We start from the raw sequence: 12,908 nt of genomic DNA, 5'->3' as shown, positions 1-12,908 counted from the left end.
TGGTAAACCAGAGCAACAGATGTGGTGCATCTCCATGTGATGGGAACCAAGTATGTTTGTTGAATATGGCACAAGTTTCTTGGAGATGAAATTTTCAAACTTGCATCAATTAACACGAGTAGAGAAGCTCTTTAGCAGATGCACAGCCCAGAAGGTAGCTGAGAGAGTAAAGAGGGCCAGTGTATAATAAAAGGTGGGGGTGAGATGTCAACGGCATGCTGGCCTCAATAGCATGCTGACAACCCCATGGTCATAGGAGGAATTTCAGAATATCTGCTCATAGCAACTCATAAAAGACCTTAGTGTCCACTGCACACCCCAAAATGAACACCCAAAGGAGCACCAGCTAAGAAGGAATGACAATTGCTTAGAGCACACAGTCAAAGGGTCTACCCGGCAGTATCTGGGTATTCCTGGCACCTGCCAGCCAAGCCTTGATCTGTTCAGACCCCTGATCATCTTCTGAGAAACAGTGAGATCATAGCTTGCAGAGCTGGTAGGATTTCGAGTCATCAATAATGTAACAGAATTCCCATAAATACTAAGGACCTCATACGGCCTGAGAGATGCAGGCAAGATACCTACTGAGCATGCAGAGGGAGAAATACCACCACTCTCAATCTGTTTCCTTCTCCAAAGTTCGTTTTTGTTATATTCCATTCAAATAGATCACCAGATAAATACATATATTTAGCATTAACATGGTAAATGTTAATGCCTAGTTTTGAACAGCTATCTTTGTTGATCTTCTAGAAACATATTTAAGATCATCAGGCTAAACAAACATGTCTTTCACTATCAGAAAAGGATGAGCCACCACTCTCCCCCTGCCCCCACACACCCCACAAATAAAGATGAAATCAAATTATGTCAGTCCCGTGGCACATATTTAGGTCTGGTGGAACATCATTAGAAAAGCCAGAGACATTTTAAAGCATAATTTCTCAAACCAAAATGCAAACAGTGACATGCACTGTTTCCCCACTAAAGAATAAAAAAAGATGCAGTCTGACCTTGTAGGGCATACGTCCTTCTTTTCCTGTCTCTCAAAGTTCTCAGACATGTAGTGAATGTCTGTCCTGTATTTGCACAGCAAAATGCACCTTCATTGCCGATAACTCCGTTCGTTATCTATCACTGTTAAGAGAATCTCAGTCCACAGAGAGGAAACCAGTGCTGTGGTTTTCCAGGAAAGCTCGGGCAGTCGAGGCAATAAGAAAAGACTTCATGTATTTGTATTAACTTTAGTTACTTCTAATAACTTCACTCCCTTCCTTTCTGAATTCAAATATTTCCATACTCTGTGGGAAAACCTGAGGACAGAGGAGGGAGACCCTGATGCAGAGATAAGGTCCAAGTCATTGGAACAGCCTTCCGCTTGGTTTAAAAGAGCCAGAACTATGAGGAGACAGGCAATAGAATCAGCCAACAGGATGTGTGGCTGGAGTTCCTGGCATGAAGTCTTGGCTTTCATGTTTATTTTTGGATGTATTTTTCTTAGCCCTTTGATGCAAATTTCTAGCCTGGGAAGTAACCCTATAGTACAAACTCCAAAGTTACCAAAAGTCAGCAAGGGCAGCCCCTTGGCTTTTAGGTTCAATTAATGCTGAGATGAGGATGTGGCTCCCTATGCATTAAGAGACAAGCAAGAGACTGCCTCTTAATGAGGGTGGGCCCTGCAGTCCCAAGGCCACCATTTGCCTGAAATACCAGTGCACCTAGAAAGACTGCCCTTAATGTAAAAGAGAAACAACCTGAAATTGCTTGCACGCTAAATAAAGTAATAAAACCCACTCAAAAGACTTGCAAGATTTTTATGTTCTGTGATATTATGTTTTAAGTTTCTGCCTTTAATTTTTGTGACAGCCCAAGACAGAAACATCAACCCATACAAGCAGGAGCAGATGTCTCTGAGAGGTATATTATTCTAACAGGAATTTAAAGCACAAAGCTGCTGTCATATCAATAATTTTTATTCCTAGAGGGTCTTGAAAGATTATTAATAGAGATCTTTTTCTCCCTATGTAGTCCACAAGAGGCATTAAATAGAAATAACCATAAATTTTTTAAGTCCCATAATTACCAACATATTTGATAGAATAGAGAAATAAAAGACCAAAAATTAAGGAATAGATAGATGTAGAAATCTCTTTTCAATAATATCCATCACTCTTAGATATATGCCTATTTGTAAATTGCCTCCCTTTCTTAAGACAGAACCATACATTTATTTATTATTTTTACCATTTAGCTTTACCATATAGTAAGTATGAAATAGATTTTTGGTTAGTGAACAGACCCTATGGAGGAACAAGCTCCACTGTATTACCGCTGAGCATTGGTTCTCGGGGCAGGGTTTGTCCAGATAGAATGAAATTACAACATTGTGCAAGGAAGTTTCTGGGTAATAATCACAGCTAAGAAGGCTCCTTCTTCTTGTCAGGGGTCAGACTATAAGTTTAAAGTTGTTACCTTTATTTTTTAAGACTGTAATTTTATTCCTGTCTTTAAATTTTCAAATAATTTATAATTTATTCATAAGTATGTATTATTATTTCAAGCACGTTCAATCATGGCTCACAATAAATAAAAGCTTTTGCCCAGAATGATATTCATGCAATTGAAACAAAGGTAAACAGGTGGAAGACCCCTAGTTCAAGGACCTTTCAGTAGCATCTTTTACGGATTTGATCAAAAGCCCTCTCTAATCTACTTCAACACTAGATTCAACTCTCAGTCAATTTCATGCATTTGAAACATTCCACGAAAAGATGCCAAAATATGCTGTAAAGCTGAAAGCATCTTCACACAGACACATTAGACAGAAAGTCAGGGGGGGGAAAACCCTTCGCTGTTGTTCTAACATTAGCAATCTTCTTATACTGTAAGTGCTGAGAAGAAATTTATGGAACTGGATAGAAACTCAGTTCTTTCTTTATTCCAATAATCATAAATACCCATAACATGGATCAAATATTAATAACTGACTTTGCCATTTAACTTCCTTGCTGAGGGCATAAGAAGTCACTAGTGTGAAAGAGCTTAAAATAGCTTAAATTGTAATTGTCTCAAGAACTCTCTCTCGCTTTCCCCCCACCCCTTCCTCCCTCCCAATATGATACCACTGAAAAATGAGATATTTTAATACCCTAGTTAATATATTTTCAGTTCTAATAACAAAGAGGGATGAAAAGAGGGCAGTATTATTATTGACCAACTCAATAAATTTAGAATCTTCACTTAAGCTAAGAAAATATGAACTGACTTTAAGATGGAGAAACTTGGAATCCTCAAGTTTGACCACACATTGGCCAATGACACATGGAACAGGAGGAGGAAAGAAAGTAGATTTCATTAGCAAGGCCATAGGGTACAAAGAAAAGTATCAAGCTGCGGGTGGGGGGAGGCGCATATATTTTATTTGATGTTCTGGCCACATTATGATAATGTATTTTTTAAAATACTCTGGTTGCTACCAATTTGACTAATAATGGTAGACATCGTAAAGCAAAAGGTATTTGGAATGAAATTGAATCAGATTCAAAATCTTACATGTCATCTCTCGGTGTCTATCTGCAGTGAGCCAAAGACACTTGCCTTTAGTCAGTAAAGAAAGCAGGCTTCCCTCACACTTTTTCCAGGTGTAAGGTTTAAAATAGACTACACACTCAGCCTATTATAGAGCTTCTTTTAGACTATGCTGCTGTTACCAATTAGGGACCACAATTTTCAGAGTTAAAAGAAATAACTGATTCCTGATCCTTGGTTTTATCCTTCAGTCCCTTTAGGAGGACATAAAGAGCACAGATAAGGAGACAATGAGAAAAACAGTTGTCATGCAGTAAGCCCACCATGACATTCCTCAAAAGTAAATAGACATGGCCTCCTTGGTGGCACAAGAGGTTAAGACGCAACCTATGAAGCTAGCCACAGCCACTGCAGCAGGAGTTCGATCCCCGGCCAGGGAGCAACCCACATGGCACAGCAGACCTCTCCTGTCTCACCTGCTACTCCCCTCAGCAGTGCATTTCAGTCAGTCTGCCTGTTCTGCTCCCCATTCTGTCTCTGGTGAATCCTCTCACCGCCCCCACACCTCTGGCCTGTACCCCAGTTCTTGTATGAATAAATAAATACATCTTTAAAAAAAAGCTTTATGCAAAAAAAAAAAAAAGTAAATAGACAAACAAGATGACATGCTAATGTTGGCCCATGATACAGGTTACCTAATTTTCACTGTTGGGAAAGTATGTAAAACTGAACTCCTTAACCAGCCCACAGAGAGATCTTTTTCAGCTACCTTCTGCCTTCTTCCTGCCATCTCACAATTGGATGATGCTTCTACCTGAATCCTGAAGCAACTTATCCTTCCTCACTTAATCTTTCTTGTTTGATACCTGGTTGACAGATCTACCTAAGATTTCAGGTAACAGCATGAGCTTGGTTTTAATTTTGCTAACAGATATGATTTACTACTGTAGTAATTTATTTAATGATAATGATCTATTATACTCTGAAATGATATTAACCTGTTTATTTATTTTCTGTCTCCTCCAAAAACAAAAGCTCCCACCCTGAGAGCAGGAACTCTGTCAATCTTGTTCACTATTCTATCTACATCTGACACATGGGAGATACTCAGGAAGTCTCTGTTGAATAAATAAATAGCAGAAGAGATATTCAGAAAACAGTTCAGGATTTTATAATTTCTTAGGATCATCATGTACTATATATACACAAGGGTGCTCATTAATAAAGCTCTGATTAACCGATTGCTACATAACAGAGCCTTTTGCTTTCATTTTGGCCAGTTGAATATTGACTGAGCACCTAATTTGCACTCTACTTAGCTGTCTGAACAGACAATGAACTATCTGACTAATCTCTTTCTCACTATGAGATTCTGGTCCCCCACCTGTAAAAGAAGAGGTCAGACTAAAGATTTTGCAGCTCACTTTAATCATTGGCAGGGGAGAACAGAAATCATATTTTGAGGTTACAGATGGACCCACTGAGCTGAAAAATCAAGTAGCAAGGTTTGGGATATCAAAGACGGCCCTCAATATCAAGCCTGCCATTTAATAATTTTCCTCTAAGGGAAATATTTGTGAGAAAATAGCCCTAAAATGTGCTCAGAGACAATAACCAAGGAATCAAACTTGGCATCACTAACAGGCAGCCAGACATTTTAAATTTCCTCATGTATCAGCATCAACTTTGACGTTTTCTTACTGAAAATGTTCAATTTGATGCAATCAAGCCTTTAGCTCTAACTTCCATTTATAAGAAAACCTGGAGTAGAGGTACAAGAAAAATATCACAAGAAAACAATCACAAATGTTGAATTTAAGAGAATCAGACCTGGTCTTTTGAACAAGTCTATGTCAGAAAGAAAGAAGGAGGTGCAGGTATTGGGGTGCAAGGGGAGCAGGAGAGGAAGAGAGACTCGATGTAACATGGTTCTTTACTTGAGCCTAGTTTGAAAATAAAACTATAAAAGACATGGATGAAACAATTAAGGAAACTTGAACAACAGACTGGATATTAGATGATATCAGGATATTATGGTGGTTTTGTGGGTGAAATCATGGCATTGTGGGTATGGAGTAAAATAGTCTAGCTTTTTTGAGACATATGGTGAACATTTAGGATGAAATGTCATGATGTCTTCATTACATTACAGTGGTTCAGCAAAAAAACCCCAAAATGAAGCAAATATGTTAACACATGTTAACTGCTGAAGAAGTGTAGGTGTATGTGTGTCCATTGCATTATCTTTTAATTTTTCTGTATGCTTGAATCTTTTTTTAATGTTCATAGGCAGCAACTTCTCAGGAACTTCCTTCATAACACTGAGGGCTAATTAAAATAAAATTTTTATTATCTCTACAAACCGTCCTCGATCAGCAACTTGAGTAAGTCATCACAGACAAAAGCAGTTATAATGAAACATATCACAGGTAGGGATCATTTTTGTTCTTAAACCAGTTTTCCAAATTCCCTTTTGGGAAAAGACTTTTCAGTTTACCTTTTAAAATGAAAGATCCAAAAATTGGCTTATTTGCCTCGAGCAGTTCGCCTTTAATTGACAGAAAACCTCTCTACACACACCTCATGCAAACCTACTTTGGCTTTTCCTTCCTAAAACTAGCTTTTGTCTCTGAACTTTACAGAGCAGTTGGAGCTCTTTAATATTTTCTAAGAGAAACATTTCAAACAAGTAACCCCGCAATTTATTCACTACTGCCAAGAATAAAAGTAACAGGTTTCACCGCCAAGGCCTTCCGAGGCTCTGCAGCACTTTTAAGGCAAAGCATCACTCATTCACCTGCAGCTTTGCTCCCTTAATGCATCTGTCATTTGTTTGGCTCTGGAGGAAACTATTTGATTACACAAAATTCTTTTTAGATCAAATTTTAAATCTTAGCCACACTGGGACAAGTAGTGAAACCTGCCAGCTCGATGGGTTAACACTTGGACACACTGAGCCAAGGACAAAGATAAGGAACAACCACAGGTTAAAATCAGAAGCTTGAAGAACTGAAAGGAATGAGCGTAAAAGATGCAAGGCTTAGCTGGGCCTTTCTAAGTGCTCCATTTGCCATTACTGCATATAAGATGATTTATTCCCTGCACTTCTTGTAAATGAGTGCAATACCCTGAAGGATGCTGGTAAGCAGTGGTAAACGCAAACGCCACAAGGACCAGTTGCATCCATTCACTGCTGTGCCTGCCACCTATGCATTTTGAAGTTGGCAAGTAACCAGGCATCTTTATGTCCCTCATTTCCCATACCTTATTACAGGGCACATCATTTTTAAAAGCATTTAAATGAAGCAGATGTTAACCCCATTCATTCCACTTTACCAGGGAACATGTCAATGATGATTTTTAAAATGCGAAAGAAAATGTCAGAGTATTTTGTTCCTGGGCTAAGAACACATCTGTGGAATAGGAGGGATGAAATACATAAAATACTCCATGGTCATTCAAGAAATAATTATAAGGTATGTCAAACTACAGAAAATTGAGCAAGCACTAAATTAAAAAAAAAAAGATGCCTTGTGTCAAAATGGCTTTTTCACTCATTCATTTCAAAACAAGTTTAAAAATTAAATTCCATCCACCAGCTCAGAACAGAACATATTAAGGCTTGCCTGTGATGCCATTATCCATGTGGCAGCTCACTTTCTTTTCTGCAACTACATTAATTGACAAGGAAGCCTGGGGGCTCACCTCCCATAGTGCCTTGAAGTCCTTCTGCTCAATGCGGAGCAATTCGCTGCTCTCCCTGGTAACGATGGTCGCATGGCGGGGCGTGTTGTCCAGAATGGACTCTCCAAAGGCTGTCCCAATTCCCAGAGTACAGATGGTCACTGCATCCTGAGAATCAAAAAAACTGGTCCTTAGAAGACTAAAATTTAAGGAATGGGTGAGTTGTCATTTCTTTGAACTGAAGTATAATTTGTGCATATAAAAACCCTCAATTTATGGGCACAGTTCAACAAGTTTTGACAGACATATACACCCATGTATTCCCCACCCAAATGAAGACGTGGACTATTATAGCACCCCTGAAAGTTCCTTCGTGCCCCTTTCCAGTTAAAGGTTCTCCTTTAAGAGGTAACTGATATTTTAATTTTTATTACTATTCGAGTTTTGCTGGGCTTAGAACACCAAATAAAAAGAGTCAGACAATATGCCCTCTTTGGTGCCGGGCTTCTCTTCCTCAATGTCACATCTATAGGATTGATCCACATTACTGCACGGAGCAGTTCTTTCCTTTGACTGCATGAATATGCCACAGTTGGCTTATCTATTCTCCTGTCAGTAGGCATTTGGGCCGTTTCTGGTGTGGAGATACTATGAATAAAGTTGCTAACAATAAACTTATGCAAGTCTTTGTGAAACAGAGGTTTTTGTAGGATGAGAGGATGCAGTTATCAAGTTTAAATAGAAACTAGAATAGGGATCTGTTGTGTCAGTCTATCTTGAAGAAATGAGGAAATTGAGGGTCTGAAGGACTGACTGACACGACAACAGTTCACACAGACAGGAAGTCGTGCAGACAGACTCCAGCCATGACTACAGATTCCAAACTCTCTGTACCATGCTGCCTCCTGCAGCCTCAACAGAGTAAAAACAGCATCCAATGAAGTGTAGCATGGCTAGTTTATAAAAGGTCGTGAATCCATGATTTAAAAGTTTCTTAAGGTACACTAAAAAAGTAATTTTCTCTCTGCATGCAACATTGGTGATAATATTTGGATTTAATCCTAACTGGCTTCAAATAATGCAAAATAGCCACTTGAAATCACCTGGGTATTAATTTTGCAAAGCATTATCAACTAAAGGACATATACAAGGCTAGTCCTCTGGGTTAAAAAGCACAGTTTCCCTTTCATGCATCTAATACACAATAATAGGCAAATGTTATTAAGATCAAGTTAGGGCACATTACTAAGACAAATGTCCCTAAGAATCCAGTTCCTTGAACCATAGCAAATTGCTTCTGCACAGTTATTACCATATAAAATTATGTTCAGGAAAATAAAATCAATAATATCTCAGAAAAGAATGAAAGATCAGAGGAAATTTTAAGAAGTCTGCTGATAAATTTTCTAGAAAGGCAGCTGCAAATAAATTCATTCAGAAAAAAATATCCTCAGAACTGAAATACTAATAGTTCGTGAATTAGGTACCTCTGAGTACTTTTTAAATTCTAGTAAAAACAGTGGATTATGATCATTCACAGATTTTCACAAAGTCTCTAGAATATCAGGTTCCTTTGAGCATCTTACTAACCTACTTCATGATTCTATTATCTGAATCCTTCAGAAAGGATTGTTTTGGTCTTAATTTGTACTTTCCAATGTAAAACTCTACTCTAAAACTTGAGAAGGACAGATCATAAATATTACTCCTGCCACTACTCATGGGCCTTAAATACCTGAGGTTATCAGCAAAGTATCCTGCAAAAGAACAAGACGAGCCATTCACGAGCTAGTTGTATATTTTTTTTTTCCTTGCTCACCTCCTGTCCCTGATACATGCAGTTTGTCATCAAAAAATATACAAGACATGGGCTGTGAAAGTCCCACAAGCCCGTCTTCTTGCTAGTGAACAATTCTTGTAATAATTACAAAGATTGAAATTATTGTTAAATAGCCCCTGGAGAGTTGAACATGAGCCAAAATTTACAAAATCTCGTCATGTTAGTGATGCCAAATGCACTTCTCAGCACAGGGAGTCACAGATATGATCTTGAAATCAGAGCTTTAAAACCTTGCATGAAAGGAGTACCACTCTCAAGTTCAAACTTTACTTTCAGCAGACCCAGCGTAATTTTAAGACAGACTAACCTAGAAATCTGCAGGATTGGGAAAGTATAGATTGGGCAGTGGAATAACTGGATGCGAGGGAGAGTTCCCAAGAAGAATATTTTCACTCCAAAGATTAATCACTATCTTTATTGTTCGCGTGTGCTGGGGCTTATTTACATTTAAATTCCAGGCAGGACCTTGCAATGTGCTCAAAAATAATGATCAAATACAGAAATTTACATTTAAATGTTCTCTTACTTAGCAGAACCAATATAGGCTGCTCACTGTGTATGCTGAAAGGCAGGATAAGTGTGAGCAGGATGGAAGTGAGCCAGTGTGGTACAAGCACTCTGATTTTCCTCCACGCTTGTCTCTAACCAGATCCCTCTTGGTCAGAATTCCAAGTCAGAAATCCTGTCAATAGGCTTAAAAGGTGTCTTTGCCTGTGGTTAAAAGGGTCTGGTTATGAATGTAACATTATTCTCTTTCAGGTTCACACACACTCTAGAAATCGGCTCATGTTTCAGTATCTATTTAACTGGGATTATTCAACTATTTATTTTTGTAGATTAATGTTCAAAAAGGCCACGTGAAAGAAAATATTTATAGTGACACAGAGACTAAGGAAAGCAATCAACGCCCTCCCAGGGAATATGAAGGCTTAACAGAAGTGAAGGAATATCTTGATTTGAGAGAAGATGGCAATTCATTTTGAGGACTTTCAAATATGAAATGAAGATTTCAAAACTTGAATGTCTTCAGTGGATGAAGGTGAGTTTAGCAGATGCTGCCGGAGTTCTGCCAGATTCCGGACATGTTCCCATGCCCACCCCAAGCCCTGCTCTGAAGGCCCATGTAGCTCCCTGGTAAGTTTCTGTGTACACCTGTGGCTTCCTGTCTCAGGCACCTGCAAGGCTCCACCTGAGGGCAGAGCACCAGGCACTTACCACCTTCAAGGTTCACCTTCCATCAAAGCAGCATGAGAGCAAGAGGATGAAGACCTGTGCCTCCTCGCCCTGTAGCTTCTCAGAGTCCCCTGAAGGGATGAGCCCAGTGGCCCGCAGAGGAAATCCTCCTATCAGCACATTTTTATTAGCGTTCATTCCTTCCTTGCCTCACTATCTCACTGCCTTACAACGCTTCCCAGGGCCATGTCCAAACGTGGCGCTGGAAGCCAAACCCTTTTCTGCAGATGGACATCTGGAGAAACGCAAACAAGAATGTGGGTTAGCCAAGCACAGCAGTGAGTCTGAGTTACACTGACACTCTGGGCTGAGTCTCATTCCCAAAGAGACTCTGTAATAGGGACAGAGACCAGCTTATCACTAACCACCTCGAACTGGATGCATCACAAGGGCAGTATCCCTTGGGGACACATGGGAAGATTTCATTGTGTTAGTGAAGCACACAGACAGATGGGGCACATCTCTGACATGTCTTCTGGTTTCTTCTTCCAGTCTGATCTGGCTCCCCCTCGTCTATCTGTCCACTAGATCATTCCTTCACCTATCTTATAAAATAACCAATTACCTGATGAGCACTGACAGTACCCACTCTTTGTGCATCAGTATGCGTGTGGGTCTCACGTGTGTGAGCGGAGTGTTACATGCCAGGCACTTGGCCGAGTATCTTGGCTAAGATGCCTCCTTTATGCCTCACAATAGTTAAATGAGATAATATATTTAAACTTTGCTTAGTTTGCTTAGTGCCTGACTCAAAAGAAACGTTTAGTTAATTGTGAATAGATTTCCCCTGCTATCCAAAAGTAGAACAATTGTAGGAAACTTTTTTTGTATAAAAAAGGTACAAATCAAAGAGACAATTACTATTTATTTATATGGGGAAACTGTTGCTAATTCCCAGACTCGCAAAATAACCTGCCAAGGCCTCTCTAGTTGCACAAGGGGTTAAGTCTCAGCACTATGAAGCTATCACCAGCCATTGCAGCACAAGTTCGATCCCCACCAGGGAGCTAACCCACAAATGACCCAGCAGACCTCTCCTGTCTTACCCACTGCTCCCCTCAGCAGTGTATTTCAGTAGATCTGCCTGTTCTACTCCCCACTCTGTCTCTGGTGAATCCTCTCACCTTCCCACACCTCTGACTTATACCCCAGCTCTTGTATGCATAAATAAATCTTTAAAAAAAATTAACCTGAATGCAGGAATGACACAACGCATACACAGCCTGAATAAAGTAGTTCTTGGGGATGGTGCTCGGGGGCTGCCACTCTCGCTGAACAGATGCAAGATGCCTTTTTAGTGATTGCAGCAAAAGAAACAAAACTAAGGCTGTTCTCACCTTTTGTCTTCTATCATAAAAGCAAAATTCCTCTTCATATTTCTTTCAGTTAGTGAAAACAGGTACTAATGGAAATGTCTCCTATAAGTGAACTGATAATGTTAACTTTCAAAAAGCAGTGACAGCTATATTCTTATTGACTGGAGTATTAAAAACAATCAATCCTGCAACATCAGGATTCTTATCTTAGAGGTTAAGGAAAATGAAGCTCAAAGATGTCCAGTAATTTGCCCAAGAGCATGATTTTTAATGGAATAGTTGAGAGTAGAAACTGCTTAAAATTACCACTCCAAATACTTTTGTGAAATTTAAATACCTCTTGCTGAGGCTCAATAGGGAAACTGATTAAAGTGTTAATATAATCCATATAGTTTCTTTTCTCAATCAACCAATCTATAGATTGGCTGGATACCTGAGTCCAAATCTCCAGGAAGATACAAAACATTTAGCATTGCTCTCCCTTTAGCCCTCTGATTCCAATATTGGGGTTCACTTGGCCCCCACCCAGAGGATCAAATCCTTTCAGGTTGGGGCACCAATTCTCTTACCCATTACCAAAAAGGTAAGCAATCCTAAAGGAGCAACTACAAATTGCATCGTATTTTGCTTTTCCTGCTCTGTCCTTGTGCCCCAGTTCTGACATGAGAGTTCTTACCTCAGTTAGAGAAACTGAGTCACTGCCTTACTGTGTGTAGAGGCAGGAATGACACAGGGCAGGTTTTCTATGATCCCATGCAGACTGGGTAACGGAGGAGTCCTGGAGCCCTCAGTGGCTTTTGCAGGTCTTTTATTTAGATTTACCAGGCATATGGCAGGCAGGGGTGCTGGGGGGCCGGGAGGTTGGCAGTCCTCCCAGTCCCCAGCAAATCCTCACTCTATTTCTGGGCTCTCTCTGGTGTTCTCTCTGCTTCTCTTCTTCTTCTCTCGGCTTCTGCTGGCGTTCCCGTGACGCCGCCCTTATAAACTCAGTCTCTCAGCCCAGGTGTACCCACTTCAGGTGCCCGCCATCAGGCATGCATTCAGGGCCACTGGGTTCCCTCATCTATCCTAATGGCGGGAGGGTAGAAAAGCCTGTCACTTTTTACCTTACCCTACACTGTGTCACTGCCTGGAGAGACTATCTGATGTTCAAACTCTCCCCAATGTGGCAAGCCATCTTGTCCTGAGATCCTTCGCTGAGGCATCCTCTGTGGCACCCTCTGAAGCCAGCCTGCTTCCTGACTCCCTGCGCATCACCAAGCCGCGCCCACTGTGTTACCACTTGTTCAGCCTGACCTCAGCCTTTA

General features: G+C 40.1%; 1 protein-coding gene across 7 annotated transcripts in view; it reads right to left on the bottom strand.

Moving 5' to 3' along the window:
• Positions 1-12,908, bottom strand: part of RAPGEF4 (Rap guanine nucleotide exchange factor 4) — a 279,874-nt gene that overhangs the window by 210,973 nt on the left and 55,993 nt on the right. For 2 of the 7 annotated variants that reach the window (XM_037523555.2, XM_054699866.1), the window contains one exon: positions 7,234-7,380. In XM_037523555.2, the coding sequence (XP_037379452.1) occupies positions 7,234-7,380 (147 nt within the window). Of the gene's footprint in view, positions 1-1,013; positions 1,391-7,233; positions 7,381-12,277; positions 12,300-12,908 lie in introns of those variants that run through there. The other 5 variants (XM_054699860.1, XM_054699863.1, XM_037523553.2 and 2 more) reach the window with 4 other exon arrangements.

This window comes from Talpa occidentalis, unplaced genomic scaffold (genome assembly GCF_014898055.3).
Source record: "Talpa occidentalis isolate TD23 unplaced genomic scaffold, MPIMG_talOcc4v2.1 talOcc4.3, whole genome shotgun sequence".
NCBI lineage: Eukaryota > Metazoa > Chordata > Mammalia > Eulipotyphla > Talpidae > Talpa > Talpa occidentalis.
This window is presented reverse-complemented; position numbering and strand designations above follow the sequence as displayed.